The sequence below is a fragment of the Indicator indicator genome, chromosome 22 (assembly GCF_027791375.1).
Source record: "Indicator indicator isolate 239-I01 chromosome 22, UM_Iind_1.1, whole genome shotgun sequence".
Classification (NCBI taxonomy): Eukaryota; Metazoa; Chordata; class Aves; order Piciformes; family Indicatoridae; genus Indicator; species Indicator indicator.
Genome location: NC_072031.1, coordinates 8,342,893 through 8,370,545, shown reverse-complemented (window position 1 = coordinate 8,370,545; position 27,653 = coordinate 8,342,893). Strand labels below are relative to the sequence as shown.

The following is a 27,653-nucleotide window of genomic DNA, read 5'->3' as shown; positions in this document are numbered from 1 at the left end:
ACAAGGCAAAGTAAACAGCAAAATTTAAAAAGCAACTGGAAAAATTAATAGACAAAAATAATCATCTCTTACTCTTAAATGAGCAAGGCACCGAGTCTGGCTGTGGAAATTCCCCAAGCAAAGGTCACAGGAGGCTACACTGTAAGGAAGCACCACTAGTTGTCTCCCCTTCTGCTCCTCTGGAGACATGGGGTGACAGCCTATATGGATCTCTAGTCTCATCTCACCTGCCTGTGCCTATACAAGGTATTTCAGCCCAGAAGATTCATCATTGTAGCTACAGGGCCAAACCTCACTGGCATGGGCACAGCTTCCACACCTTGAGCATAAAATGAAAGTCAGTTGGTAAGTGTGTGCCAGATGGGCAAAGCAGGTGCTATGGTTGTGGGTTTAGACAAGACTGAGCTACTGGAACACTAAAACTGAGTGATCAGGCTAGAGATTTTCATGCCAGATACAATTTCTCTCTCAACAGGTGGAAGAAGAGCTGGAAATTCAGCCACAATACAAACAGAGGGTGAACTGCCTTTTGATCAGCTTTTGACAGCAAAGGAATTACCTTTTACCAAACACCAATATCCATCAGAGGCTTCTGCAGCTGCTGGCTTGCCTCCTGCCTCTGCACTCATCTGGCCTCTGCCGGAGGAGGGGAGCTACTCTGTCCCCGATAGAAAGTCTGGGGAGCTGCCAAGGGGGGACGGGAAAGGATCCAAGGGGGGACGGGAAAGGATCCATTCATCCAGTGGTCAGCAGTGGAAGTGCTTATGGGACTTGGGAGCTACACAACCACAGCAGATGGGGACAGCAAATCTGCACTCGTGTCCCATGTGATGTTTCCTGATGCACGCAGAATTTATGATAGAAATCCAGGAGAAAAGACCAAAATGCAACCTGTTGTAATAGGCTAAAAGGTCTTTAGTTGTTTATACAAAGTGAACTACTGAACTAATAACTGGGTTGGTACTCCTGTGAGAGGAGGACAAGTGGCACATGAGCTGTGTTCTTATTAAATGAATACCAGATTAGTAGGTTCAACTGATCTAAATTGTTCTAACCCAGCTGAGATTGGGATGTTCGAAGCAGCCTGATGTAGGCATGTCACAAGTCATTAGCTATTTTTCTGTAGCCAGCTTAGGGAATTTGAGAAGAATCAGGTGCACCAGAGGAGTAAAAAGGCATCAGAGACCAACTGCTTTTCCTTGGCTGTCTCTCTTCCCTTTTCTACTTTAACTCTGCTGTGGATCTCTGTTGCCAGCTCAAGCTGAGCCTGCCAATCACTCTGACACTCCCCTGTGAAAACTGTTGATTTGGATTTAAATATCATTCCTCCCAGTATTATTTTGTACTACCTGCTATAGAATTTCTGCATGCACAAGATGAATGCTTGTGAGGACTTCCTTTAAATAGGAATACAGAATTGGTAGATCTAGTGACATGAGCAAGAACAGCCAAGTGCGAGAGTCCTGAGCATTCTTCTACACACCCTCTGCGCTGCATGTGCCACTCTGTGTCACACTCTCTATGCACGTCATCTGAACCCAGCCTAGCAGTATGGTTGACATTTTCCACAATAAAGAGATGACCTGGTGACCCAGGCAGAATAAAACAGTGTTTTTAGGTGCAAAGCTGCTGGGACTGAGCACATGGCGTTGCTGGAACTGTTGCAAGACTGCTGTTATGGTACAAAACTAGCAATAAAGAGGAAAATCAAAACAAGCAATAAAGAGGAAAAGCAAAACAAGCAATAAAGAGGAAAAGCAAAACTAGCAATAAAGGGGGGAAGAGGACCACTGCAGTCAGGTGGGAAAAATCTTTCACCTGCAGAGGTTGTTTAAATCTTTGGAAACATGGTGTTAGGTCACCGTTGCTCCCTTAAACCACAAAGCATTCAGTGTTAGTGATATGTTCTGGGAAACACAGCATATTTTCTTCTCCCTGAGACTCACAGAGGGTAGGTGAAGAGTGGCACTGATCCAAGGACTTAAAAACTATATAAGATCACGATAACCCCCTTGCCATTTTTCTTACCCCTTCTCACATGCTCCCAAATGGTAGTACAGGCTCCCACACCCTGCAGAGATGCTCTGCTTACACAAAGCTTTGCTGTGGACAACAGTTAGTGCAGATCTTGGTCATCACTATGGCTGAGGCCAACTGGAGCAGGGAAGTGATGCTGTGTGGAGCAATTACAGCTTGCTCCAGAAACATCTATCTGTGTCAACACCCAAGGAGGGAGCGAGCATCAACCTGTTTCATGTCTCCCTCCTTGCAAACGCATCTTTGCAAAACAGCTCTGGGGACAAGCCATTTTGGACCAACAACTAACTGTCCTCAGGGGAGGCTTTCCTCCTCAGTCACTTCTCTTTCCAGTACTAGGGATTTCTTCACTTGGATAATGCTGGAAAGCCATCACTAAGAAAAACCTCTCAGCATTGTGGTTAAAATAAGCCAAGGAAAGAGCCAACTTACCTTGCATTGTCCCTCCCGTGGGACTTCAAGAAGTTCATATCACGGTATCTGGACAGGAATGCTACCAGCTGGTCATTTGTCCTGCAAGAGAGAGAACAAACGATGCTGTGAAAATGGCTGTGTGTAGAGTAATTCACATACTTCTTGTTCTCATTTGGGGACCATCCACAGCCTCTTTGAAGTAGCCAGCTGCTGAAAAAAGCTTCCGCCCTGCTGCTAAACTCTGCTGCATCTCTTTACTCAGGAAAGCACGCTTGGAAAGCGGCACAGCTTTATTACATCTTAATAGATTCCCTATCAACTCTTGGCACACGTTTTAAGCCTTGTAATGTAATCTGTATGAAGTAGTACTGCTCAGCACCTGGGAAGTACGAAAATCCAGTTGTGATCTGCCTGCATTGATAGTTCCATTTTACATGCCTTGCTAGATCTTTCCTAGGGAACTCGGTTAAGTATCTATTGTCATTCTATTTGTTTTCATCCTTGTAATAGACAGGAAGCCAAGCAAAAGAATTTGGATGTCAAAATGCCAATATAATTAACAGGAACAAAGGAATCTAGAAGGTTAATTCCAATTAGTATGACTGGCAATCTGACACCAGCATTCTCAGAATTTCAGCTGACATGTCCAAGAATGTATTTACGCTTGACAGCTTTTGTGGTCTGTTATTTCTTCAACAATGGAGGAAAAATGCTCTCTATTTACCTAGGTCAGCATATTTAGGAAAACTGAATAAATCTTATTAAAAAGATCTTCATCAGGTCCTCAGCTGAATTCAAACCCACAACATTACAGATGTAACACCACTGAAGCAACGGCCTGTAATGGAGTTGATGGCAGAAAAACTAAAGCTCCAAAAGCTGTCAGTAGTGCTGTATCCTCCTAACAGAAAACCAAGTTAAAGCAGAGCCTTCTACAAAATACATTTAACTTCTGGGGTCAAGATGCAACGACTTGGAAATCTTATCAGTCTAGTAAACTGTTTGCATGATCTCATTGATTTATCTGGACCAAATGAAGTATCTGCCTATCAACCAGCCTGAACGACCAGGCTGTAGGAACCTGAGACCCTCCTTCTATGCTCACTCATGTGAGCTGGAATACCTCCCAGGGTCAGACTCTGCATCTCAATTTGGCAACCTCAGAAAACTGCTTTCTGTAGAGTAAGCTGTGCAGATTTTCACATTTGCTGCTCCAGTGAGTCCCCATCTTACTGGGATGAATAGGCATTTAGTGAATTTACTTAGCAATGCTTCCACATGAAATGGTTTCAATGGCTGACATCTTCGGGTGAGTTTCTAGGCAAACGCTGGCACGCAAAGATGATGTTTAGAAATATAACCAAGTTTGGAAGTGCTTGAGCTTTAATTTCCTTAAAGAGTGAGAAAAAAAAAAAACCAACTGAAATAACAATCCACACCACTAAAACCATCCTCATTTCTAGATTGCTCACCAACCTGTATTTCACTGTTCAGAAGTGTTCCTACCAAATGTACTTGGACTCAGGGCTGCCATATAAACATTTCAAAGCTTCTCACTTTTCACCTAATGCTTATAAACGTCCACAAGATGTTTAGCTCTTAGAATAATTAATAATCATCATTCTCCCTCTTCTGAAAAACATTGGTGGCAACTTTTATTTATTTTCAAAATAACTTCTACAGAGTTTTACTCTTTGTCAATTAAGTATGCTTCTTTTCATGTAATGCCAGCACAGAAATAAAATAGCCCATTTCCATTTGCTAAAACTTTCTAGTTAGTTGACATTTAGATTTATGCAGTCAACCAATTCTGTGCTCAGCTCAGCATGGGAGAGCACTGAGTTTCTATTAAGCCTTCATTCAAACTGCTTCACCTGGCCCCAATATCATGAGGATGCTGCACATCACCTCTGAATTATTCCACTGCATGACATTAAAAAGGAAATCAAAGGTATTAAACATGCCATAGATGCTAATGCATTTGCTCAAGTCCTCCTCACCTTTCAGAAAACTTTGCCTTCAGGGATTTATTTCCTAAATGCTTCTGGCACAGAATGGTGCCACACTTCATGTACGGTGGCAGCAGCATCTCTACACCACCACAGTGCCTCTGGCATCAGCTATTTACAATGCCTCTGGCACGCCTGAGAAATACTAAAGAGATAGGCCTATTTTTTTCCTCTAAGTAAAACAACGGAAAGCTGAGATTTTCAGCTGAAGACATCAGTGGGAGCAATATCAACTCCACACTGCCAAATTAAATTCTGCTATAGCTCCACAAATTTCAGGGATAATTCACTGCACATAAATCTGGCACAAAATCTTTTACTAATCATCATGGTATAACAGAAAGTAGCAAGTGTAACATTTTCAGTATTTCCTACCTAAGAAGGAAATAAAAAAAGTCACTGGGATAGGGATTTGATGCTACTGATTAAAACACACTAATATACATACACCATTCCTATCAGTTTCCCTACTGTGTCACACAGTAGGAATACAGATGGAAGAAAAAGTCTTTGCACAGTTGGTGTGTGAGGCTGGAGCTGATGGATGCATCCAGACAGCTCCCACTTGTATTTCCTTCGGTAATTAACTCAGACAGAGGGTAAGGCAGCAGGGAGGAGGAGTAAGTCACCTGCTTACCTGTGCCATGAGCAACGTGGCAGGACAACGAGAGCTGTAAAGATGATGAGACAAAGTGTGCAGTTTTCAGATGTGCAGCAGGCAGAGAGGAAGGGGAAAAAGTAATCTTTCAGTGAACTCCAAGTGTGAAGAAAGCTCACCTGCATGGGAGGATGTCTGTGAGATGATGACAAGCAAAGAAAACTTAGGGGGAAACAAAGTGGTTTAGACTTCATTGACATAGATTTGGTGTTAAACAAGGGCAAGAGTGCCAGCTGGGATAGGGGAGTCCACCTTCACCAGAACTTTACAGAGGTCACCTCAATAAGGTGCTAGCCATTGCATGAGACCCTGTAGCTGCAACAAAGTGGGATGTGAGTGCAGGGAGGGGGTAGCTCTTGTTGTGGTGAACACTGGTGTCAGTAAACCTAGCAGTAGCCTTGCCAGGGTGTGGGGTGCTGGAGAGGCAGGCAAGTATTAGAAAAGCAGCTGAACAGACCAAAAAACCAGGGAAAAGCATTTGGGAGAACGGGGTGAGGTGGCTAACGTGGTCTGAAGCAGAACTGTGCTCTGAAGCAAAGATGCTGAAAGCAAATATAGAGTTGGACGAAGTAAGACAAAACTGTTACAAGTTCTCTGCCTAAAGCCTTGGTATTTCCATCTGTATCCTTCTCTAGAGTTTCCTTTCCCAAGACCACTGTGAATGTGTGAAGACACAGCCCTACGGAGCCTAGATGCACAGCAACCCTGACAGCTCTTTGCCAAGAAACTATTTCTAGAGAGTCCCTAGAGAAGAAAAGAGATTCCAGAGAAGAAAACTGGAATTATGGGGCAAACTCATCTACTCAGAGTTAAGCATAATATTACTGTCTGGTTAAACATGCAGATGTGCACATAGGGGCCTTGGAAGTGGAAGAGCTGAGTGCCTTCAATTTTGCTACCCTTTCAATACATTCCAATAATTATGATTAAGCTCACTGATTTCAATAAATTATTAATTTAATCTTACTGAACATGTTATTACAAAGTATTGGGACGTGCCATCGCTGCAAGACCTCTAGCAGAAGGAGATTTCCAACTATTCCTAGCCTGGGGATAACCTGCCTTGCTGCCCTCTCCCTCTTACACAAGGAGTGCACATGTTCAGACCAGCTCAGACCAGGCATCTGCAGCTGCCAACAGCCCTGCTTCTCCATGAGGCACAGGGCAGGTGGGCAGGAAGGACATTGACCCAAAAGAAGGAGAAGAATTATAGCAAATTCCCAACTCTGCCTGTCCAGTGTCCAGAGCACTCTGAAAGCTTCACTCCCAATCTACTGGGGACATGGCAGCCCTTGGCAGTGAAGCTGGGTAAGATCTTCCTGCTACAGTAAGGGACCCTGATCTGCATTGGCCCTTTTGCCATGCCAGTTAGCCCATGTGTGGAGATGTGTGCATAGTGAGAACCTAACAAAGGGATACAACAGAAGAACAATTCATCAGAAAATAATAATAATGAAAGAAAAAAAAACAATCCAAAGCCTAGAAGAGTTCTTCTTGAAGGAAATGCACAGCAAGGTGATTGACCACATGAATGCAGACCAACACAGGAAAACCCTCTCATTGCAGTGTTCACCTTTCAGACCTTGAATGTGAAACCTGACCCTCACTGATGCTCCCAACTCCTCTCTCCTCAAAGGCAATTTAGTGCAAGGAGAGGCTCAGAGCAGCCTGACCCCGACTGCTGAAAGAAAAAGCTCTGCCATCTAAAAATGCAAAGCAAGGGGAAGGCTCCATTTAGCCCTTGCCATCTATCCCAGAACAAGTACCAGCATGGCAGGCATTGCTCAGAGAAGCTGGCTCAACTAAAAGAAGCCTACCCTAAGAATGAGAAGGACAGGTACAATTGCAGAGGCCAACTGCATCTGGAAGGCTCCAGGTGACTGTTAACACTTCTGATTTTGCAACAGCCTGGTCTTAAATGGTTTATTTTGTCTTTCAAGTCAGGTTTAACAGAGGAACAAGATAATGGAAGAAAAGTATTGCCTCAGCAGCTCAGCTCACTCGAGTACTTGAGAGATTAGAGTTGTGCTCCAGTGACAGCGCTGCCATCTGGGCAGTGGCACCTGTGGATTTCAAAGCATTAGCTTTCTGCATTGTGATGCTACAGGCACTGATCAGTCATCACACGAGATGCAGCTACCTTCAGTGCAGCTCTGCCACTGTTGTATGACTCTCAAGACATTTTATTAGCAACACAATTCTCTTTGCTGCACTTTCAATTACCGTTTCCCATTCAACTGCTCTCTGTTTCCTATGGAAAAGAACTAACACAGTCACAAAAGAGTGAAACTCTTCTTCAAATGTCACACTGCTGAATAAACCTCTTCCTAGTGAGGGTGCATAAATGCTTGGGTACAAAGGAGATCTTCTGAGAGAAAAAGAATACACTGCATCCTCTGCTTTCTGAGCCACTCCACAACCTACTTGCTGTAATTCAAGGCTTCACACAGCATTCATAAAATAAATAAATAAATAAATAACTAAGCCCACTGCTGACAAGCAGCAGCACATGCCTAAATGAAAATCCTAAAGAGACCATATAAGAGAATTCCACCAAGGATTAATGAACAAATGTGATTAAAACTATCTGCAGCTCTGGACTGCAGCCAAAACGCTGCCAGCAGTATTTGATATGTAAATGCTTCAAACATTTTCTATGTGCACAGCCGTTGATGCAAAGCCTCTATAGAGAGTTTCTTCATCTAATTAGAGATATTGGTTTAGCAAATTTTGGAGTTTATAAAACCCCTCAACATCTCATTATTCTTTTAAAATAGCATATTCATTTGTTTGGAATGTTTTCCAGCTATATCCCATGAAACCCTGAAACGCCTTTGGCTAATGAAAAACTCCAGCCTTGTATCAGCTAATAAACCCTACAGCTTTTATGATAATGAAATACTCACCACATGCACTCATTAAAACTTTTTAACTTGCTGCTTTTGACGTGGTTTTTTTTTTTTTTTTTTAGCTATTTGCTAGGTATAAAGTAACCAACTCCATTTCCAATTAGTTTACACTGCAATTTCAACACAAGCATCTCAGTTCCCCGGGACTGGATCCAACACACCACACTCCAGCACAACCACTGTGGCACACTCGGAGCTCCCCTGAAATGATGTGACTTTCCCATTCTGCCCATAAATGGTTTTACAGGTAAGGGTCTATATATCCATGTGTTAGGAGGCAGCACGTGCAATGATTACACACAAGATTAAGAGCTTCAACTAATCTTAGATCTCTTAGATGCACAAGAACATTTATTAAGGAGATTTTCCAGAGAGGTTAATCCACTCATACCTCAATTTGTCCATCTCTACCACAGACATGTCACACGACTCACTGATGGTTTGAGATTTAAAAACCTGATCTTTACAAAACCTTTAAAAAAAAAAAAATTCCCTCAGTCCCAGGAGTGCCTCTGCATTCATCTTAGGAACTCCTTTGTCTGTGCATTTTTCTGAGCATCTCTACTGCAGCAATAAAAAAGTAAAGAAATAAGAAAAACACTATCCTGTAGACCATGTCATGTGCAGCTCTTCCCCCCTGCACCCCCAATTTTGAAGAAACTCATTGTACTTGAGAGTAAAATTCTAAAATGCATTATTTCTAGTAGTTCTCTTTTCCTGAATCTCATTCTATGCAATTTCTAAGCCTGTTTTATATGCATGCTTATCAACAATGAATACACTGAAAAAAACCCCCATGTGAATAGCAAAAGCTTCTGAAGTCCCTTCCAAATGCCCAACTGCAGAGAACCTGGGACACATGAAAATAATCACAGAAGATCAGCTACATGCAGGACGAATTATTCCCAAAATAACCTGCTGCTGAGGCATTTAACTCAGAGGCATTTAGGTAGAAAGGAATGCAATGTTTCCCCCTGATTTGTTAAACAACTTTCTATTTATTTCTCTACGTAAGTTTATGACTGATCAGCACATCGCCACTAGTATTTAGTTTTTTCAAGCTTGCTAGCCCAGAGCTCGAATGTCTGCCAGATAACCTTTGCTAAAAAGGCCTATAATTGCATATTTGCAACAAACATTTTAAGTAAAGGCAGAGACATGTGTCCAGTTTAGATAAGGGGTAGAAAACTTAGAGGTATACATTCTAAAGCAAAATTCCTTTCCCTCCAGATTCACGAGAGAGGTCGAATTGCGCGTATGGAAGAAAGCTCATTTTCATCAGTGCTGGCAAAAATCCTTTATCAAGCCTTGCTGGAATTCCCATTATTTGGAAATTAAAATAATGCAGATTGGTGAAGAGAAAATACAGCAATGTGGGGTTTGGACGCTTCAAATTATAGCTTGATGCAAACTGCTCAGCACTATTGGATAAGCAATCCAAAGTTTTGATGCTTCCTCAGCAGTATCTTGCCTCCAAACACAAGTTGGCTGTCCTACACTAAGGTGTCAATCTTGAGTAAGCAGATTTCCCCTTTTGTCATTTCAGGAGGAAATTTCTGTTCATGGGCATAAAAAAAACCCTCACAAGCACAGAAAGTTGGGAAAACTGTTTGCAAAAGCTGTCATATTTGCTGTTCTCCAAACTCTGTATGCCAGCAGTACAAGCAATTTGTCTGTCCTCTTGGCTCTGGCACATTTAGAGTTCCCCCCCTCCCCCAGCCTTTTTGAGCTTTTGATCTCACCAACACAAATCTACAAACAGAAAAAAAATGCCTAACATGCAACCTTTTGTTTCAATGTTTCTTCTCTGGTAGAGTCAATGGTTAAATATTATCACCCCTGCTGTGGTTAGCAGGCATGTAAGGGGTAAGTCAGAGCCAGGCCAGGATGCTCAGCAGAAACTCTACAGCTCAGCTCAACTCTGCTCTCCTCTAAGAAGCATAATTAATTACTTGCTCTTGTCCATATTTACTCTCCATGCCACATGGCAGACTTTCAGAAGACAGGCCAGCAACAGTCATCACCCTGGTTCAAAATGAATTCCTCCCCAGTTAATGATACAGAGGGAAGAGAGACACCAGCACAAGCAGGGGCCAGAGAGCCTGCACATACTGCAAAACACTTCATGGGAAACTTGTCACACACAGGGTTCAGAAGTACAAGGAAGCCAACCTTCCTAGTCACTTCAGCTGACCTTCCACGAATAGCTGCCATTAACACTTTAGTCAGCAAGTTTCCAAGGCAGCTGTGGTTAGGATAAATGGAAAGAACTGTGATTTTCATCATAAAACTGCACCAGTTCGGTGAATGACAGCTATGAGTCCAAAGTCCGAACATTTGGAACCTTCTTTTATTAAGACTGTGTGAAGTGATTGAATGCAGAACGTGAAGCTAAAGAACACATCTATCTGCTGAAAATTCAGGGTGGAAAGGGTATTTTAATACTATGCTGTCAAAGGTCTATCATATTTTACATTCCCATCTATGAGGAAGTTGAGTGTTGACGTAAACCATCATCATGATTGACAGAGAGCAGGAACAGCAGCATACCCCTACAGGTCACCTACACAGCTTTAAGCCACATTGTTATTGACACTGAGATGCATGTTTAAAGAGGATTCGTGCCCAGAATGGCTACATTTATTTATGTTATTTACTTAATTTTAACCCTACAAGGAAAAAAAAAATAAATAATCCAGTGTCTTGAGTGTTATTTTCTCTCTTTTCAGTGTATTCCTATTTAGCAAAACCTTTATGACAATAAAGGTTTTCTCTCACTAGAAAAAAACCTTGTGGCATGACAGAAATGTTGGCAAACACACTTTCGCCCATTCTCTACGAGGTGCACAATGGAAGAAAGCAGCAGACAATCATTGTTTTGTTCCTTAAAATAGTAACGTTCTTAGTATCCTCAACAGTGAGACAACCTCCCTCTTCTAATTCCTTCAGTTATTGACAAAAAAAAAAAATTCTATCCTCTTTGCAGCTGATAAAGCCTATGCAAAAGACTGCATTCTGTTCTGCTTTTGCATCTGTAATGCAGTGCACTCAGTTCACACTAGGGTAAGCCAGACTGTAAACTTGCCTCTGTGTTCTTGGAATGGGCTATGGGAAATCCTAGCCCAAGTTTGGAGGTGTTTCCCAGTTAGAGGCTAGACTGGTGAGGCTGTTAAACTAGGTTGTCAGCACGTTAGTAGATGAAAATCAGCACTGTCTTCCTATCACTCTGAGAACTGCTCTGTTTTTCCTTGCTTACTTGTTTCATAGTAGGTAATTCTCCATAGGAAAGTTCCTGAGAAACCACTTTTTTCCATAAGGCCCATTCATTAATGTCTTGGAGTGGCAGAAAATGTAACTGCTGCCAGTCACTACATGATTTCTAACAGCTGCTGCAATGTATTTGCCCAGATAAGTTACTTTTCACAAAGTTTTCTTTACTGTTATTATGACAGCAAGCCATTCCATTACCCATCAACTGTATCAGTGTGGAGGTAAACATAGAAAACTACCACATTTAACAAGCTAACATGCAAACTCCTGATGGTTCAAAACAGAAGCCATCTCCCTGTCAGTGGCATCTGTAGGGATGCAGCACTGCAAGATATCTCTGTGTCAATGCCAGGGTATCATCTGAAGGGATGCAGCCATACAAAGAGTTAAGACAGACCTGAAAAACCTACCTGAAAAGAACTGAACCCACTTCACATCTTTGCTGAAAAGTACCTAAAAACCAGCAGTGAAATGCTTGCCTAACCAGCTGCTAATACCCAAGGATGTTTAATAATTCAAACTAAACATGATAGATTTTTAGGTTTATCAAAGCAGTGGGATTTTATTTAGCACAGGATGATGTTCTCTGCTTTGCATTTTTTCAGTGTTTGCCTGTCATTGCATATTCATGCAGAACCTTGGCTGCCTACACCATACATCCCATTTGGATGAAAACAATAATCACTGATTAAATAAGCAAGGGGAGTGAGCTGCAGAAATGATCAACTCCATCACTCAAATTAGTGACACTTAGGTTAAAAAAAAAACACCAAAAAAACCCCTAGATATTGGGCTGAATAGGATCTTTTTGTTTGTTTTTACCATGTGTGTTTTCCACAGCATATTTTATATTCATCAATTTTTTTTTATTGGCCCCAAAATTAAATTACCAAGAGTTTTGTGTAAAATAGAAGAAATTGAAATTAAATATGAGCATAGATTTAAAGCAACCATTCACTTCATCTAATTTATACATTCCTGAACGCATCTGAAATTTCATTTGTACCAGGTGATAAGAAAAAAATATTTGCTCATTGAGTAATTACAATTGTAAAATGCTCACTTTTATGTGAAGTAAACTCATTCACAAGCAGTATTAACACTGCTGCCTTCTCCATCCTGCTCATCATTGCAGAACTTTGCCTGCAGACCATGGAGTCCATCAGTCTGGGGATGCGATTCTCTGTCCTGTGTGCACAGCATTCCGCTCCTGAGACATCTCACCCTGGGGCTAGGATCTTCATCACCACATGCAGAAGGACAATGTGAGGGTGACATGTGCACAGGTATCAGGATAGGCCAGGTTGCATGCCAGGCATGGATCTACTCAGCAGATCCACCTTGGATTTGAAGCCCAGCATTGCAGGCTGTGTGTTCCCACATCAGCTGCAAAGTCTTGCAACTTAAGATTCATGAGAAATCTTTGGTCTTCTGGATACAGGAGCCACTTCTCCAGATTAAATGTTACATTTTGGTCATTTCTCAGTTTCTGAAATGTAACTTGCTTTTGCTCTGACTGTGTGGGCTGTGATTCACTCTGTCGTCCCTCTCCCATCACCCATGTGCTATATCAGGAAATGACAGCCCTTCAATCACATCTTCCCCACATCACTTTCAAAATCAGCACATGCCTGGCAAAACACCAAAGAGTGACTCACTGCAGGACTGGAGTCAAAGCTTTCCTCCCTGCTCACTGCTGAACCTGCCCCATCACAGCCACACTTTGCAGGGCCACCTCCCAGCTCCACGCAGGGGAAAACATGGCAGGCATGCTCCCAGGTGCTAAGGTGCAGTGTCTTCTGCAAAGCTCACCAGCCATTCTCTGCTGCCACACACCACAGTGCTTACCCAGTGCTTCAGGTCAATACAGAAATGTAAAGTGTTCAGGCTAAGCTTGCAAGTGGAAGGAAAACTAAAGCCAACTTCCCACTGCTGGCAAAGCAAGCAGGAGGCCACAATGTAGAGCTGAGTCACTCAATATTGGTACTGGCTCTTGCCACCTCCCTGTTGAATCTGCAGCACAAACCTAGACAAAAAGTGGCCAACATAGTCTCAAACTGCTCTGCGAGCAGATGGTCCTTCTGATACAGTGAGAAAGATCAGTCTGGATGAATAAACTTTTTTTTTCCATCCCACATTTTCCAAGGAAAAGACAAGAGGGACTATGCATCCAAAGACGAGCTTCAATGTCCTGACTAGAATTATACCAAGAAGTGAGTGATGGGACCCCACTAGCAGAGGGACCACACAGTGCTCTCTGTGCCAGGGATGCAGCTGACAGCCCTTTCTCCTCCTGTGGGACCCTGATGCCAAAGCCCTTTCACAAACCTCTTTTAAAAGTGAAGTGAGTAAAGCAGGCCCTGCCCAGAGCTCCTCCTGGGCCTGCCACTCCCTTTGATCCCCGAGGTGCTGAATCAACCTGTCAGAGCCCATCGCTTCCGAGGGCCAGAAGGCAAACTGGGAAGAATGGGGTCAAGCTAATGGGATTTAACATGAATTCTGCACCAAGTCTGGAAAGAGGGAAGAACAGGGCCTGGGGGGTGAAAGGGATAATGAAGTGAGAGTTGATGGAAGGAAACTTAATTGGTTTTAACAACAGAAGGTCACCTTTTGTTACCTCTATTTGGGTTGAGCAATATCCTTATTTTGACAATCTATGTCAGCTGATGATGTGCCCTACTCTTCACTGGGACTGCTTTGGAGTAAGCTGGGATGAAGGGCACAAACATGTGGCAGAGAGGAGGTCTGAGCAAGAAAACTACAAAAGGAACATATAGGTACATTAACTGATGCAACTTGGAATGGCAAGAAGACAACTGAGAGGGTGGGAGGCTGCTTTTCCCACACACTGCTGTGCTCAACAGAGGTGCAGCCAATACAGCCAGACTTGAGAGATCAGAACAGAACCAGTGGCTCACATCCACTCAAGACTATAATAGAGACAAGTGAATTTATGTTCTGCTGGCTGTCACCAAATCACTTCCTGACCCTGCCAAGCCCTACTGCCTAGTGGACAGGAGGTGATCTGGGGCAGCGTCCTAGCTTGCTTCTCCCCTCCTGTGTTGCAGTGGTTCACAATTCTGGAGGGCCTTCAGGCACTTTGTGATGATACTCAGCACTGGTATCTCTTGACACAACACACACACCAGCTTCATGTGCTGAGAAAAGAGTGTTTCAGCCTTCAGCCACAGTTCTGTAGCTGTCACCAGCAACATGACTCGAGCCCTGTGGAAACAGTTTCACTACGTATAGAATACAACCTACACAAGGTTTGGCAATGACATCACCTCTCACAGAACAAGCATAGCTCTGCTTTCTGCAAGCCCTTGCCACAGAAACCATCTGGAAGGTGCCTCGCACTTGCCTGGCATGGCACATCCCATCTTTAGAATACAATGATGTGAGTCAGTGCTACAACATCCACCAAGGCTGCCCCAGTTATTTAAAGCCGTAATGGGATACAAATAATCAGTTTGGATTCATAGACACATCAGCCTGCAGCTGCCCCAAGAATGCACTGTTGCAATATTACTTGCTAGAAATTACTTTGGAGCAGCAAACTTCTACACAGAGATCGACTCTGTGTTTGGAAAACATTTGGCCCAAACCCAGCTTCTAATGTGGCAAAGAGTGCAATTATCCTGATGAAAGGTTAGAGATACTGATGTCTACAGCTGGTTCATCAAGTAATGCTGAATGATGGATATAATTAAATGGTGCCACTGTGAACGTGTGCTCCAACGAACCACTCAGGGCCTCATCCCCTCTGATCAGCCTGGGACTCCATCAGCACAGTCACAAACATTGTCAGTAGGATTCAGCACAGCTATTCAGACAGAGAGATTCACAAGTGTCATGTAAATGCATTGTGACTAGCAGTGCTGTGCAGGAGGAGCAGAAACACAGCATTCAGCTGTAATAAGGTGCAACTGTAAAAGCCAACTAGCCACTAATTCTGCCTGGGATTATACAGCAAAATGGAGGTCTTGAATTTCTGCACTGCCAGGTAAAAGCTTCCCCAGCATCTCTAGATCTGTAGTTCACAGTAGTTGGCACTAGTCAGGACCATAAAAAAAAAAAAGACCTATATTCTGCAGCACATCCCAAAAGACAAAGCATGCACAGAAGTGCCCTACTCTTTCCTGATGCAGGACTGAGGCTGCACAGAGATACTGTTGTTGGTATGCAGAGATGGGAGGGCTGAGCCAGGCTTCCTCTGTAGCATTTACAAACTGATGAAGTGGGGTTTGTTCCCTGCAGAAGGGAAAGAAGGCAAAGGAGCCTCTGAAGCAAATCCCATGGAAGACCTCAGGGTTGTGTCTCCACCTCTGTCCTGCAGCCACCCTCCTCCATTCAATAGCTCCTGAAGCCTAAAGACTGGAGAATCAACACATGGTGAGGTCTTCAGGACTTCACTGAGTGACAGCAGCAAGCAGAGGAAGCAATGCAAGAAGCCTCTGCACAAGTTAATACAGCATTTCCCATCAGTGCTCTCCACAAACCCCAGGGAGGAAGGTAGCTCTTGGCCAGCTGGCTCTTCCCTTGCACCATGATGCTGGGGAAAAATGAGGGAAGAGGCAGTTGGGACTACACTTGTGACACCCTTGCTCTGCAATCACAGTGGGTTACTGCTGCATTTTATTTATACAGAAGTGCTTAAAAAACTGAATCTGTTAATTTACTTGCAAAGCTTTTCTTTCAAATCAGCCCTTCAGCTCATTCATGTGCAGTAATTCTGAACAAAAAAAGGTTAATGCACATTATTTAATAACAAGATCAGAATTTATGTATAAATTGCCTGAAAAATCTTTAAAACCAACCACCACTAAACTCTTACATTTTTAGCCCTATTTTGAAGGAAAAGAGCTCACCTATTCCTCTCCTTTCTATTTCCTCATCACCAATGAAAGACTGAATCATAACAACATATTTGCTCACCCTTTAATGTCCTTTTGGTTTGCAACTACTTAAGAGTGACAAGGGAAGGTATAATAGCACACTGTTGTTTCATATTCACTTTGAACTGCCACCAGATATTATTTTGCAGCTGTTTTATTGTAAGTGGCATCCTGAAAACTAAACAAAGACGTGTCTTAATGGCAATTTCAACAGATTTTTAATTTCCTGAGAGAATTCAGCAAGGCCACAAAGGGAGAGCGTGTTTAAAATACAATGCCAGCATAGGAACGTTTTCCTCTTTCAAGTAGTTTTAACTCTTGGAATTTGATAATGATTTTACTACAAAAAAAAAAACAACCAAACAAAAGCCAAACAACCAACCTAAAACCCAGCTGAAGAGAGCTCTACTCATAAGACCCAGGTAAACAGCACAAGGACCTGTTTCTCTGCAGCTTCTGTTGCCCACCTCACAATTAATCCACAGAGTAAAAGCCATTTGAAGTAAAGCTGCAGGAGAGGACACCTGGGATTTCTCTAACGACCAACATCCCACTACACTCCCAAACCCCACCAGGGCTTCTTGCCCAGGAATGCACGGAGCAGCTGAGCACCATGGGAAGGGCTTGCCAGCATAGGACAGCAAGTGAGGAATTTTGCTAACTGTGGATATAAAGTACAAGAGTCATCCTGCACGAAGGACCCTTTCTTTTGCCTTCCTTACCTGTGACTATTTGTCCACAAACAGTTGCAAATGGCAAATATTTGCAAAAAGTTGCAAATGAAAAGCAGGTTTCAAATATAGCTCTGAAGCTGTGAAGGAGAGGTAGCTGAGCTGCCAAGATCCCTCATACTGCTCAGTGCCTTCCTCAGCCCCAACACATCAGCTGCCCTTACAGAAGTACTATTCTAGAGACTATCTTAGCATCTCGAAGACAAAAGATGTAACTATGTGTTGCCTAGGAACCACTGGTGCACATTATCACAACATTTACACTGCTATTCTTTATAGATCAGCCTGAATGGTAGCCGGTGAAGACTCCCAATTAACTCTCTTTTCAGAGGCAGACTTTCTGCTCATTCATAAATAAGTGAAAAATAAATTGCATCCAGAAAGCAAATGGTGAACAGAGGAAAACCCTTTGGCTCTCCTCTGGACAATCTCCCTGTGAGTAGCCCCAGAGCCAAGACAGAAGAGAAGAGGATACCAGCCAGGCAGCCCAGCTCAGATGCTGCAATGCCCATCAAACTGTAAAGCCTGGCATCTGGGGCTTTCATCTGCCAGGCGGTCCTCTGAGTGGCCTCAGACGCTGGCTCAGATGCTTCAGTTCACATAGGAAGAGACGAAGGGCTGAATGTTTAGCACAGTAATCAACAAGATAACATGCTGCCAAGTACAAGGGTAGTTTAAGTAACATTGCCAGTCTAAAAATGTGCTTTATTGATGCATCTTTAATCTGCATGCACCGTGGGGACGCCTGAATAGCCAAACCAGTCTCTAATTTGGGGTATGTTTATTTCTGTTGCCAGACTGAGGCTGCTATGGAGAACGTTTCAGAAGTACTAAATATCCAAAACAGGTACTAAGAGCTGCAGATGTCACGGTTCTCCAAAGGCAAAAGCTGCTTTACAGCATTAAACCCAGAAGGGGATGTGGAGAAAGAGTAAGCTCAGCTCTTGTGGCTGCACAGAGAAAGGGTGGGTTGCCCATCACTAACAACTGCCAGGTTGAAGAGATTATTCTAACCCCAGACACAAACAGCATTTTGAAGCCACAATAACATCAATATTTCACTCCAACCATTTGTGACCATGTGCAGAACCTCTGCTTTGCCAACTACTGATAATTTAACAGTAAAACAGAAAAATGTGATAGTAAACCAGAAAGATAACCTTCAATATGTATATATAAATCTCAAGCAAATGTGAGGGCCAAGTGAGGGAGGAGGAGGAGGAAAGGTTATTTGAGCGATTTATGAAGGGAGCAGACGCATCTGAAATTCTTGGGGAATGCAGATTCAAGAAAAACACTGATAAAGTTCCTTTTTGGACAGGAAAAAAGGATTCCCTGTGAAGCATTAAGAGTGGATTGACGTCTGGCTTGCCAGATAAAGATATTCTGAGCAAACAAAACCACATACAATGTCAGTGACAGTGCTGAGATAAAAACCTCAGGCGCTGGCATCTTAACAGATGTGGTACCGCAAAACTACCTACACTGCACCCCCACCTCGATGTACAGATAGGATTTACCAGGGCTTCAGCTCAGGATAACATCTGAAAGGGTACTTTAATAAATGCTCTACTATTTGCCTAATGCCTGGTACAGAATCACAGTAGCAAGGTCTGCATTTCAGAGCAGCACTGTGACAAGTCTTTGTATGGGATGTAAGGAAAGTCAGCACCCTCTGTGCAGGCTTTCATGTCCACCACCATCCCACATACTGCGAGGAAGGAAATATCTGTAAGAGACAGCTCTGAAGTCTGAACCTCAGTGAGACATAGGCTCAGTGAGACAATGGTTAAATTAAGTCAAATTGATAAGCCAAAGCAAGTGGAACTGCCTTTTGAGCCAATGGTTTGGTGACCATATTTGCCATTACACAGCTCCATCAGCCCAGCTGGCTTTGGGATTTCTAAGTTCATAACCATCAAAGAGGGCACAACTGGGTCTCAGACACTTCTCACAAAGCTAAAGGACTGTGTGTGAAAGCCAAGTCCTTTCTGTTCTAAGAAGGGATTTTCCTGCACCTCCAGTGTTGTATTTCAAACCTCACACTGCGAAAGCTGAGAGGTTTTACAAAGCAGACTGACAGCTCTAGTCTGGTTTACTCACTCCATGTAAACTCTATTCACTCACTTTGTTCTCCCAGTCATCTGCCTCAAAGGTTATGTCATTTGGATTTCACCTTGGCAGGTCATGGTAATTTTGACAGAATAAAAACAATCCTGATGTAGTTTATTATATAGAGTGGTAGTTGTGACAGTCACCTGTGTTTTTCAGGGGATAAGTCTGGGCCAGTGGCTGAAACAAGAATATTGCTGTTCTCCCAGGTAATTTTGGCACCTGCAAAATAACTTGAAAAAGTGCTGAAGCACTCTTCCCAAAGGTTGAACACCTCTTCCTAAAACCTGTTGGCTGTCATTACTTCCACTTGCCACCAGAATGAAAACCCGAAGACCTATTCCTTCCACTCCTATCTTTCCACTTTTGGCAAACACTGCTGTCCAGAGACCTCATTCAGAAGTACTCACTTTGGTTTCATATTAATCAATATTTCACCTGGCTGCTTGCAGAAAAGAAAGCTTTTAGATTTTCCTCACAGCCCTTTTGTCTTCAGTTCCCTTTTCTGATATACAAAGGCATCAGCCCTGGTACAGCCCCAGCACAGGATCTGGCCACGTCAGTTATTAAAGATGAAAGCTGTGAAGACAACAGATGAGTGAAAGCACAGTTCATCACCACTAGACTGTCTACCACACTCAGACTTGGCAGGAGTTCAAATCAAGCTGTTGATTTTGTGTGTTTTGTCTTTGCTAACAACTCTCCCGAAGAGTCAGGAGTGCAGGTCTGTTGGAAACAACACAGGACTGAGAGCCAGAGCACCTGTTTGCTGCTGGCTGATGGGACAGGGAACACTGACCTGAGAAAAAGGTTTACCTGCTGCAGAGAGCATCCCTCAAATTTCTAAGGAAACATTTAAACCTTTATATGAGTATTTCTATTTAGCATTAACAATGTTACCTTGACCATCAGAGGACAACACAATGAAACAAGAGTAGGACAGTCAATAGCTCTTCCTTAGCTCATTTTTCTCAATTTCTGACTGTGATCCTGACTGACAACAGTGACACCAAACTGACACATGTTTCAAGGACCAGTCTCAGTCAGATTATCCCACTTACTCCCTGTAGCTACCCTTCCCCAAGTGCCTTTTGTATTATGATACACATTGCATTCAAGTTCCAGACAAAAATCTCTTTTGAGTGTGTCTCATTTGACAGGATCTTCCCGGCACAGGCTTTCATGGGAAGTATGGCTATGAACCTTTACTCTACAATAGTGCCAACCATGAGCAGTTTTACTGAGCTCCTGTCCAGTTCCTTTGTTATACCTGGTTGCTCATAATTGAAAATGCAGTCATTCCTGGCTCCATCAATAAGCCACTATTTTCTTACTGTTCTGGAACACTCATCAAGCTTCTGTTAATAATTTTGCTTGACCTTTGTTAAAGACCAAGCATTAGCTGGCAATTAGATTTGGTGATCTCTTTGGTGACTGAGGCTCTGTGATTTACTGTAAATTATAAACAGTTCAAATGCTTCATTATATTTATTCTCTATACAAGCTTTGTGGCCAGGTAAGCACTGACATGACATTCACTGTTAAACGAACTCATTAAACTTCTTAAATTAAGTGGTGCAACACTTCACCTGACACATTATCCAAAGACTCCTGCAATGCACATTAAACATTCAACACCAATAGATGCTCTACCATAGTTCAACCTTGTTGGGAGTGAAATTTCAGTCCCTGAACATAAGGTTGACTACCTGATGCTGTTTGTCAGAGGCAATAAATAATACAAATAGATACCCATGTAAAGTTGGAAGTTAAAAACATCAATAGCTTTCTCAAAGAGTTTTGAAAAGGTCTTTCAAAAGACTTTAAATCGTGAAAAAAAAAAAAAAAAAGCCATTAAAATTAAAACCAGCTGACCAAACAAAAAAAAAAAAAAAACACAAGGAAAAAGAAGCAAGATGCTGGTTTCTTTCACTTCTTCATGAATGCAGTGACTGTGAGAAATGGTTTCTTGAGAACCCTGTAGCCATGTCCCTTTTTTATTCACAACCCCAGCGCAAAAGGAGGGGCAGTCACACAACCTCCTAACTCAGAGTTGCTTGCAGAGGTTTATCTCTGCCCCTTTCATCCTTTGCTTTCCTGCTGAGAATGTTTAATGGAGCTGGATGGAACCAAGGTTGGGTAATGCACGGCAGTCATTTCACTTGGCCAGTAAAGGGCACACTGCCTCATGGCTAAAGGGAAACAGCATTTTTGCTGGAGGCACTTTTATGTCCAGACTCTGCCCTAACAACTAATACTGCATGGAATAGGATCTCCTTTGTGCTAGGTGCTGGACCTACAGACTCCACAAACTAAATATTAAGGTATAAGGAAGACTAAGATGGATATCTAAATTTTCCTGTCCTGCCTATGTTTCATTTTACAGTTTTAATTGTTTGCTTCCCAAAACGAAGGGTTCTAATATATCTTTTTTTCCCTCTTTGCCTTTATATTATATAATCCTTGATATCTGCTTCTGGATGTCTCTTCTGAAGGATGAAGGGCTCCTATTAATTGTAATGTAGCTTGTGAATATACCAGACTGCTCCTGGGACAGATTTAGGCTTCATCATATAGTATTAACCCCACATATTGAATGTGTTTTTCTGACTTATAAGGCTGGATTAGCTTTTATTATCAGAAGCAGTAAAAGTTTCAGTGTTACAGATGGAATGGCAGATGGGAAGCGAAAGCTTAATGTGAAGCAGCTCTAGATAAAAACTATTAATCCACAAAATTCATATGTTCTTATGCAGGGAAACCTAGCAAAAACCATGGCAATGTGACTAACCAGTGAGAGAAGTGTAAACTGCCTCTAGCCTATGAGCTGATAAATCATGGCAGGACGCCTGAAAGAAGGGAAAAAAACCCCTCAAACACCCCACTTGCAATTTCCTGGGAAAACAATCAACTCTCTAAGGGGTATGGGGAGAGGTATTGCCCTCCTCAAGATTGTAAAGAACAGAAATTTGCAACATTTCCACTACGGAAATGAAATGGATTCAGATAGCATTTCCCAGGGTTTATGGCAGTAATATTACACACACACACACACAAATTAACTGTACTTATAAGTCAATGTCAGTAAAGCTCTAGCACTGGAAAAGGTGTTTTTTTTTACTTTTAGTTGAAGAGCATGGTGTGAAGAGGAAGCACACTGCCATCAGCTCTGGGCCTGCATACTTCAGCAGGCAGGGCAGTGAGTGCTCCAGCGCCTGCTCTGCTGCCTGTCTCTGGCAGCAGCTGCAATGGGGAAGCACCACCGTCAAGAATGTCCCCCCTGACCTTCAAGAATGTGCCCCCAATGAAGAAACAAGCTCTGGAATTCTTCTAGCTGAATGGCACTCATTTAGAGTCTGCATGGCTGCAAGACACCACAACATTATTACAAAGAACCCATTAACACCAAACTGACTACAACCTACTCAACCATGATTGTCCACAGTCTTGTCTGCAAGAGACTGATCCCTCTTGGCCTTGTGCTTTAGCTTGTTTCACAGGGAACTGAGAGCAGTTGAAACTGCCACAGGTCATGGCCTCAGCATTACACAAGGGTTAAGGTGGACTCAGCATGGCAGAAGGATAACTGGATATGTCTGCTGGAAGTAGTCTATAACTATACTGCACCTTCAGCAATTTGTCTCCTACAATTTATCTTGATTCAAAGGGCCATCACCGACTTCTGTCTTGTACTATTCCACCTCTTAACACCAGGGCAGCACTGCTCATCAGGAAAATGAATGATGGGGAATAACAAGCTAGCTTTTCTCAAAACACAGAAAACTACACACTCGCTCTTGCAAGCAAGATGATATGTCAACGTTTTTAGGGCTTTGCCTCTTGGATGCTAAAAGTGCTTAAATCAGATGCAGTGTGAAGCATGATTTCTGTATTCAAACCCCCATGTTCCAGTATCAATGCAATCTCTGTGACTCTTGTGCTCTTTGCGAATTTTTCTCCCCAGCGTGTGTTGCATTTCACTGACAGTGCTTAGAAATGGGCAGCAGCAGTAAAGCCTTCTGTCAGTTCTTACCAAATCCTTCCTAAGGCATGTGTTCATGGTTTTTCCCATTTTGTCACTTCAGTGGGGATTTTTGTCTAAGTAGCACCTTCAGGAAGGGACCCACACTTCGGGAACAATCTTGCAGAAACCTAATCAGCAAAAGGCAGTGAAAGTATCTAATCTATTTATTTTCTAGGAGTATTAAAAGCATGTTATGCCATCACCCAAAAAAGTTACTTCCCATCAAATCGTTTTGACACACAAGGAAACAGAAGTCACAGGGAGAATTTCCTCTTTTCCTCTTCTTGATAATTCTTACAGCCTAAACCTAACAGTTTAAGGGTCTGGGTCTTATTTGGGGTTTTTGTTTGTTTGCCTGATTTTTATGAATTATCTCCTTTTGCATTATGTAGTAAACCTTATAGAACACAGCTGTGAGGCCTGGGTTATATAAATCCAGAAAAAATGTAATTTCACTTAAAATCAAGAGCTTTGTCATGTGGCAGGGTGAGAGGCTCTTTGCCTGATGCCATCTGAATAAAGAAATTTGGACAACAGTGGTGCTGAAGATGAACTGACTCCAAGAAACTTATTTGTCACTTCTAGTATCACTATTCTCTGCAGGAAAAGTACTAAAAAAAGGAAGAGGCAACATTGCCTTAACTAAATCTATATTTGTACCTTCAACACTTCCTGAGACATCAAACCAAACTGTTGATCCCTAGGAGGGATCTCTCTCTGTCTGGGCTCCATTTGCTGAGCTCCAGTACTTCCAGCCACTTTACTCACCCTCTCTTGCAGATGCCCCTTGCTGGAAATAACGACTGGATAGAGCTGACTGCACTTCCCCAGTAAAAGCAGAACCAGTGCTGCTGGTCTGCTCACAGCCAGTCCTTCCCTGGTACGTGACAGGCACGCAGGCTACAGCAAGGTGCCTAGGTGACTGTCTCCTTGGATAAAGTGTGGTTGTCAGATACCAGCCTCACCAAGACAAATCTGCTGTAAAACAGAAGAAACTGCCCCTTTGACCTCTGTTTCTTGCAGTACAACAGGGACATGCCAACCCTTACATCCTTCAATGCATATTTCCTCCAGGAACAAAACATGGACATTCTTAAAATACTCAAGGTACCTGATTGGGTAGTCGGCAGCACTGAGGTTAATGAAGAAATCCCATGGCCAGTCATTCATCTCCATTAAGTCCCTCATGGTCTGGAGGTAAGTAGACAGCAGACTTGCTCCTCCCCAGATAGTTGCCATTCTCCAAGAAGTGACTCTCACATTGGGGTACTGGTTGGCAAACTGGAGCACTTGCCGGTGCAAGTAATTGGATCTCTTTACAGGAGAAAAAAGTAATACATTCAAGTTACTCTGCCCCAAACTGTCCCTCCCTGTGTTCGCTAACCACCAACTCTAATTCCTGACTCACTGAGCACTGCCACTGCTCCACCCTCAATTACTGTGGCACACAATCTTCTTCTGCTGAATGCCAATGTGGAAATGCAGAGAGACCCCTGCCTAGTTCCTGTTGTTAGAACTTCAGTAATCACTGGTTAGTGCAACCAGCTCATTTGTCATCAGTAGATCCCAAAGAGCTTTCATAAAGGAGGTGACTGTTGCTGCCTCCCTTTTACAGTGTGAAGTTAAGTAACCTGCCCAAAGCACCTCAGGTCAGCTCTCCATCCAGTGGGCCATCACTGTCAGCCTGCATCAGCTCAGCAATTACCATTAACTAAATGTACAACAGGCAGACATGGACAGATACTCACAGACATATAAGGAGATATGAAAGCTGTTACACAGAGAAGAGAACAAGAAGGAAAGAAAAAAAAAAAAAAAAAAAAAAAAAAAAAGAGGCTCCAAACATGTAACAGACCGACCAAAAGTGACATGCACTCTGTGTAGCAGGGGTAAAGACAAGATGAAGATGACAAAGATGGGCAGACTGACAGATGGTGAGACAGGCAATTTATAACCAGTGATATATTACCTTGTCAACATGAATGTAATAAAAATGGTCTTTATGGTAAATAGCCTTAAACATGCGCTGGAGCTGCCGAGAAGCTCTGCCATGAACAACCAAGACAAATGCGATCCTGACTGGGTTGGCTGGCATGTACTCTACGGAGTCCTCATCCCACTGTACATTGTTGTTGGCTTTTCCTGTTCAAAAACAAAACATAGGACATCTCTGAGTGGATCCACAGGGCAGGGGCGCAGAGAGCAGCACACATTTTACCTCAGCTCCTTCTTCCAACGCAGTTTCTGAGGAGAACTCAGGAGGGGAGCCAGCTTGTGCCAAGACTGTACCACTCCTTCACCATACAAGGTCATCACCCCATGGGCAGCAGCCATGCCAACCTTCCCCACACAGCCCTGTCTGCATGCCTCAGCTTAAACAAGGCTGTACCCAAATGCTTATAAGTTGTATCAAGCCCTGAGTATGCACATTTGCATCTTCAGAAGAACCACCTCAAAGTTTCTAAGTACTGTTCAAAATATTTAAAAATGCCACCTTCTCCCCTGCCTCACCAGAAGCCCCCTCTTCATCAAAAGATGCTGGTCTTCAATCAGCAGAGCTCTGCTGAGAAGCTGGTGAAACTCTGCCTCTTAACAGCTGCTGAGGATTATCTCCACTGATAGCATTTATTTGTAACAACAATTGTGTCCTCTGATATTTAAATGGCAACCATCATATCTTCACCTCTTCGAGTAGGAGAGGAGCTCCTGAAATCCTATCTAAAAGTTAAGTTCATTTTTATTTTAAAAGAGGCATTTCTAGTCTCCCCTTTCTAAAGCAAATGCTGCAGTGTAAGGTTGATGCCACATCAATGGACTCAAACATTTTTAGTGGTTTTCATGACATTTTTGGACACCTCATCAGAAATCTGTGGCTCTGCGACGTTACACAGAAAGTGAGGGGAGTTGAAAATAGCCATATTTGGGGTCTTCTATTTTAAACTAACTTGCTTGCAATACCCACACTGTCATTTATCTAGCCATTACTGAGAACAAGGTCCTCCTGAATTTTCACCTGAAATGCCACCTCGCTTCATCAGGTTCCTCCAATAAATTCCTGTAGCAACTGAATTTTCCTCTCTGCTGTTTCCCTGCTCTAACCTCTTCCCCTCCCCCCCCCCCAACCCACACATGCTATTTTCTTCCTTCTTTTCTAGGTTTAAATTGTTATAGTCTCATTTTCCACCTGCATACTATTATGGCTTCTTTGGCTGCTTGGATTTTCATGAAGGTAAGAATGCTGTATTTCTTCCATCTGTCAGCAGATCTGCTACTTCTGCACATCCCCTTCTGGGGGCAGAAGGCACAGAGGATGCATTAGATGATTTCCCTTGAATGTCACACCATTCACCAGTGATAACAATCTAAAAGGATTTGAAGGTTGCAGTTGATAGCTACTTCAGTGCCATTACTGCATTGGCATTAGCCACATACAGTAAAGCTCACTCAAGGTGCTAGTTCAAGTGGCCTCCATGCTCCACTCCAACAACAAGCAGTTGCCAAGATCACCTTTCTCTCCCTTGGTCCTGAACAGCCCTTCACAATATTTTCACCTCTGTTCACTTTTCTCCTCTTCTCCCACTGGGTACAGAGGACTCAGAATGATGGAATGATCTGGGTTGGAAGGGACCTGCAAAGGTCATCTAGTCCAACCCCCTCTGCAGTAAGCAGGGGCATCCTCAACTAGATCAGGTTGCCCAGAGCCCTGTCAAACGTCACAGGAAGCTTTCTTCCCCCACAGCACTCCATACACTCAGCTTTCACCAACACTTGTCACCACCTCTCCACATGCCCTCACCTGCCTTTTCAAAACAGAGAGCCAAGCCAGCAAAGGAGATTTCCCATCTTCTCTTCCTGTGCCCAGTGCTTGGGGTAGTCTCCGCGGGTCTGCAGCTGCAACTCATCTCACCTACAAAGCTTCTCTGAGTGCCAGCACTACCTGTGGAGTGAACTTTCCTATGCATTTAGGGAATTCTCCTTTTCTAGGACAACTTAATGCAGACTGGGGCTTTATAAAATTTAGTAAAAACCCCACAATGTTAATAGAAGGTAAAACCTGTGAAGAACATTATACTACAGTTACACCTTGAGAGCACAGCTCTAGCCTTGGACATAGCCTTGTATACGTGAGTGAGTATAGAGAATGAATGGAGCATCCTCTTTCTGGCCATCTGGCACAGGTGAAACAGTAGCTCTGACCTGGAAACAGCAGGACTTGTCAAACTTTCCACAGCTTACAGCAAACAAACTCATCATGCTGCCTTCCTTCTGAGAAGCTGCCACAGGGACCCTTTGCAGAAGCAGCTGCATTCACCCAGCTCAGAACAAACCTTTCATGCCTTTTGATCAAAGTGTGTTGAGTTTGCTATCCTATGCTGAAAACCAAAGGTGGCATTTTGCTTTGTGACCCAACACCGTTCATGACTGGCTGAGAGAAGTGAAAGCTGCCCTTTCTGGCTTCCTGCTCAAAGCATGGCAGAACTGACACTGCTGTGTGTCAGCAAGAGAAAAAACCCAGATCTGCTTCCACAAGGAACAGGGGAATCTCACCTCTACTGCAATTTCAACTTGCACTTTCTAGAGACCCAAGAAA

At 43.0% G+C, this 27,653-nt stretch overlaps 1 protein-coding gene across 1 annotated transcript in view; it reads right to left on the bottom strand.

Annotated features, from left to right (window-relative positions):
* XYLT1 (xylosyltransferase 1) overlaps nt 1-27,653 on the bottom strand; it is a 171,246-nt gene that overhangs the window by 32,144 nt on the left and 111,449 nt on the right. The window contains exons 3-5 of the mRNA XM_054391170.1: nt 25,032-25,204; nt 24,174-24,376; nt 2,470-2,550 (exon numbers count right to left, since the gene is read on the bottom strand). Of these exons, the coding sequence (XP_054247145.1) occupies nt 2,470-2,550; nt 24,174-24,376; nt 25,032-25,204 (457 nt within the window). The remainder of the gene's footprint in view (nt 1-2,469; nt 2,551-24,173; nt 24,377-25,031; nt 25,205-27,653) is intronic.